At 35.6% G+C, this 3732-nt stretch overlaps 1 protein-coding gene across 1 annotated transcript; it reads left to right on the forward strand.

Moving 5' to 3' along the window:
• Positions 1-3228: 3228 nt before the first annotated feature.
• Positions 3229-3555, forward strand: LOC135922116 (uncharacterized). The gene has a single exon (XM_065456533.1). It carries the CDS (start codon positions 3229-3231, stop codon positions 3553-3555), a length of 327 nt encoding a protein of 108 aa, XP_065312605.1.
• Positions 3556-3732: the final 177 nt, after the last annotated feature.

Raw genomic sequence — 3732 nt, forward strand, 5'->3', positions numbered from 1 at the left:
AAGCTTGTGTCCATACTATTTAATCAAATTTAAGATTAAAAATATTTTCGATAAGGACTTTGATCCCATTTTCATAAACTCCAAGAGGAATGGGGAATTTAAATATGGCGGTTGAGTGAAGTGCTTAAAGAAAACGTGGAATATTAATATTTCACAAGGAAAAAGCTTTATGAGAGCGAAGTAAGGAGAATAAATCTGCCAACTCAAATAAGGTATCCAGAGTGGACTGAAGGAAGGAAGATATAGCATAGTTACAACCAACAGGGGCTCCCAAATGATGACATCAAGAGTCGTTAGTTTAAATTTATTTGAATTAGGTTCGATAGTAATGATAGTGATAAATTCAAATTTCTCTGGATTAATGGAGGGTCCAATAGCAGATCCGGCCTCCTTGACAATATTCCCGGCTTTATTGACCTCAGCATTGGATCCTCCAAGTACCATCATCAATGTACCAAGAGTGCAAGGATAATGAGCAAACCGAATTAATGGATTTAATGATGTCATTAATACCTAAACAAAAGAATAGGGAACCAAGAGGGTCTCCTTGTTGAATGCCCTCAATGGAAGGAATTTTAAAGGTATCAAACTGAAGAGTGGAGGGCTGTTGATAACACGAATAGAAGAACTTAGTGTAACTGGGAAAAAGATTACTTGAGGAGCTCAGGAGGGAGTTCCGGGAAAGTGTGTTGTAAGCATTAGAGAAGTCAATTTTAATTAAGGATTCATTAGATGGTCAAGATATAATCTGGTCATATGTACCACCGCTTCACAGCCACCAGGTATTCCAACACCAAGTTGGAAGGGGCTTAAGAGACATGAAGCATCATGCTTAATTCGAGATGACATCATCTTGGCAACTAAACGACGAAAGATAGAACCAATGGTAATAGGTCTGATATCATTATTAGGCTTTTGAAGTGCGATTAGCCTAGCACCAAAGAGGATAGGTGAAACAAAATTTGGAACATCACCGTTTAGAATTTTGTTGCAGAAGTTTGTTAATATGGAAAGAACGAATGTTTGTGAGCATGTAGAGGGGGAAGTGATGTCCTGGAGAAAAATGGGGCATATGCCCTCGAGTTCATGAGCAGAATCGCGATGAAAGGAAAGAATAGCTTTCCTCACTTCTTCTGAAGTAAAAAGAAAGGCACAAGTTGAGTGAGATTGAGGGGAAATTGGGATAATGTTAGCTGTGAGGTGTTTTTGACATAACTTTAAATACGTGGACATAGGGCTCAGCCAAAGAATCTGTGTGGACACCAATCTGAGTGCTCCTTTAATATTAATATTGTCAATTTTCTTGTAGATCAGATTGGTCTTCAACTCTATTGGTGAGTGTCTTCTTATGTTTAAGACTGCTGTGAAATTTTGTTTTCATGAAGATGAGTCTTCAAAGAGGCAGCATCCTTGATTTGCTGAGTAAGATAAAAAAAAATGTTTTTTGATTAACTCTTTAAAAAATATAAATTATATCAACAATCTGCAAAAGGTTCGCGATAAAAGTTATAATATGTATTCACTTTAAAGTATTCGCCGAAAAATATGCGATATTGTCTTCGCTATAAATGTTTTGCGGAAAATAATTAGCGAAATTGGTTTCGCAATATTAGCTTCGCTATTAAATCCCTTCTCAATAAACGACATTCGCTGAATTGACCTGATACGAAAATGAGTATATGAATATTAAATACTCCATTATACGATTTTTTCCCAACATCTTCAAACTGATTAATCGACATTATTTTAATTTATTTAAAAAGCGGCTCTTCCATGTCATTTTTTTTCACTTTTTATGAAAGATGACTTCAGAGCTATCCTTGATGAAGCTGTAATGGAAATCTATCAGGATAGGTGTTGACTTAAATGCGCATGTGGGAAAAGCAAGAGACATCTACAAAAAGCATCATGGTGTTTTTGGATATGGAGAAAGAAATATACTGAAATTTTCGCAAGCCTTCGACCTTGCCTTAACCAACACTTACAAGAAAAGACAGTCATTTAATAACATATGAGATGGAACAAGGAAAACCCAAATAGAATACATGCGTATCTCTCGCAGTAGTTGTGGATTTACATCTCACTCCACTCAAAACAAGATAAAACTTGAACCATGCCTCAAATGGGGTAGATTAAAATCAATGAAAGATGCCTTTGCAATCAATGCAAACATTGAAACAATAGATTATTCACAAGTCAGTGAAAAATGTGGACAGACCTTTCATCCAGATTAATAGCACTAAATCGACACTAGGATTTACAAAAGAGGCTGGTGGTGGAATGAAGAGGTACAAACCACTATACAGGAGAAAAAAGCCCTATACAAAATATGGTACAATCCAAAAACCCAGATGACAAGATAAATTACAAAAAATCCAAGAGAATAGCTACAAAGGCGGTGGCTAGGGCCAAAGCTATGGCATAATATGATATGCATGAAGAACTACATACCAAAGAAGGGCAAAATAAAATATACAGATTAACCAAACAGCGAGAAAAGAATTCTAAGGATATAAACGGAGCTCATAAAGTAATCAAAAATAAAGATGGGAAATTGATAATAAAGGAAAAAGTAATAATGAATAGATGGAAAGTATATTTTCAGGAGCTTCTCAACTTTAATCCCCACATACTACATCTAGATGAACACTCCCCATGTCAAAACCTTATACAACCAATAACAGAACAATAAATAATCACATGCCTCAAGCATATGAAAAACAACAAAGCTAGGGGTCCAGATGATATTCCAATAGAAAGCCTTAAAGCACTAGGAGATGATGGAATACATTTCCTCACAAATCTGTACAATAAAATACTGGGAAATGAAGAGATTCCTCAAAAATGGAGGCAGAGCTTCTAGTTCCTATCTTCAAAAATAAAGGGGATCCACACAATTGTCAAAATTACAGGGGCATAAAACTAATGTCACACTGTCTAAAACTATACGAAAAAATAATAGAAAAAAGATTAAGAGATATAATCGAAATAGGAGAGACACAGTTTGGCTTTATGCCTGGAAGATCAACAACCGATGCTATCCATGCAATTAGGCAAATGAGTGAAAAATACAGAGAAAAGAACAAAAAGCTACACATGGTCTTTCTCGATCTAGAAAAGGCCTTCGATAGAATCTTAAGAAAACTTATCTGGTGGGCGCTACGCCACAAAAAAGTTCCCGAAAAATATATAAGAATAATACAGGATATGTATATGGGACATACAACAATGGTCCGTAACACAACAGGTACTTCAACAGGCTTCACGATAGCCGAGAGAGTTCATCAAGAGTCGGCTCTCAGCCCATTTCTTTTCATAACAGTAATAGATGTATTGTCACAGTCTATACCTCAAACAGTCCCGTGGAATATGATATTTGCAGATGATATTGTGATACTTGGCGACCAAGGAATGAAAGAAAGATTAGTGAGTTGGATAAATATCCTAGAAAAGCATGGACTAAAAGTAAATAGAGAAAAGACGGAGTATATGGTGATAGGAGGAGATAAAACAGAGAGCATAGATATAAATGAATTCCAGATATCGGCAATTTAAAGATGCAAATATTTGGGCTCCACTTTACAAACAAACGGCACAATAGATAACGAGATAAAGAGTAAAATTAATCATGGTTAAAATGGAGATCTTTATCTGGAGTGCTATTTGACAAAAGAATCCCACACAAATTGAAGGGAAAAATTTACAGTTTCAAGTACAATCAACTATTCTATA

The sequence above is a fragment of the Gordionus sp. m RMFG-2023 genome, chromosome 1 (assembly GCF_954871325.1).
Source record: "Gordionus sp. m RMFG-2023 chromosome 1, tfGorSpeb1-WG-v2, whole genome shotgun sequence".
In the NCBI taxonomy this organism is placed as follows: Eukaryota; Metazoa; Nematomorpha; class Gordioida; order Chordodea; family Parachordodidae; genus Gordionus; species Gordionus sp. m RMFG-2023.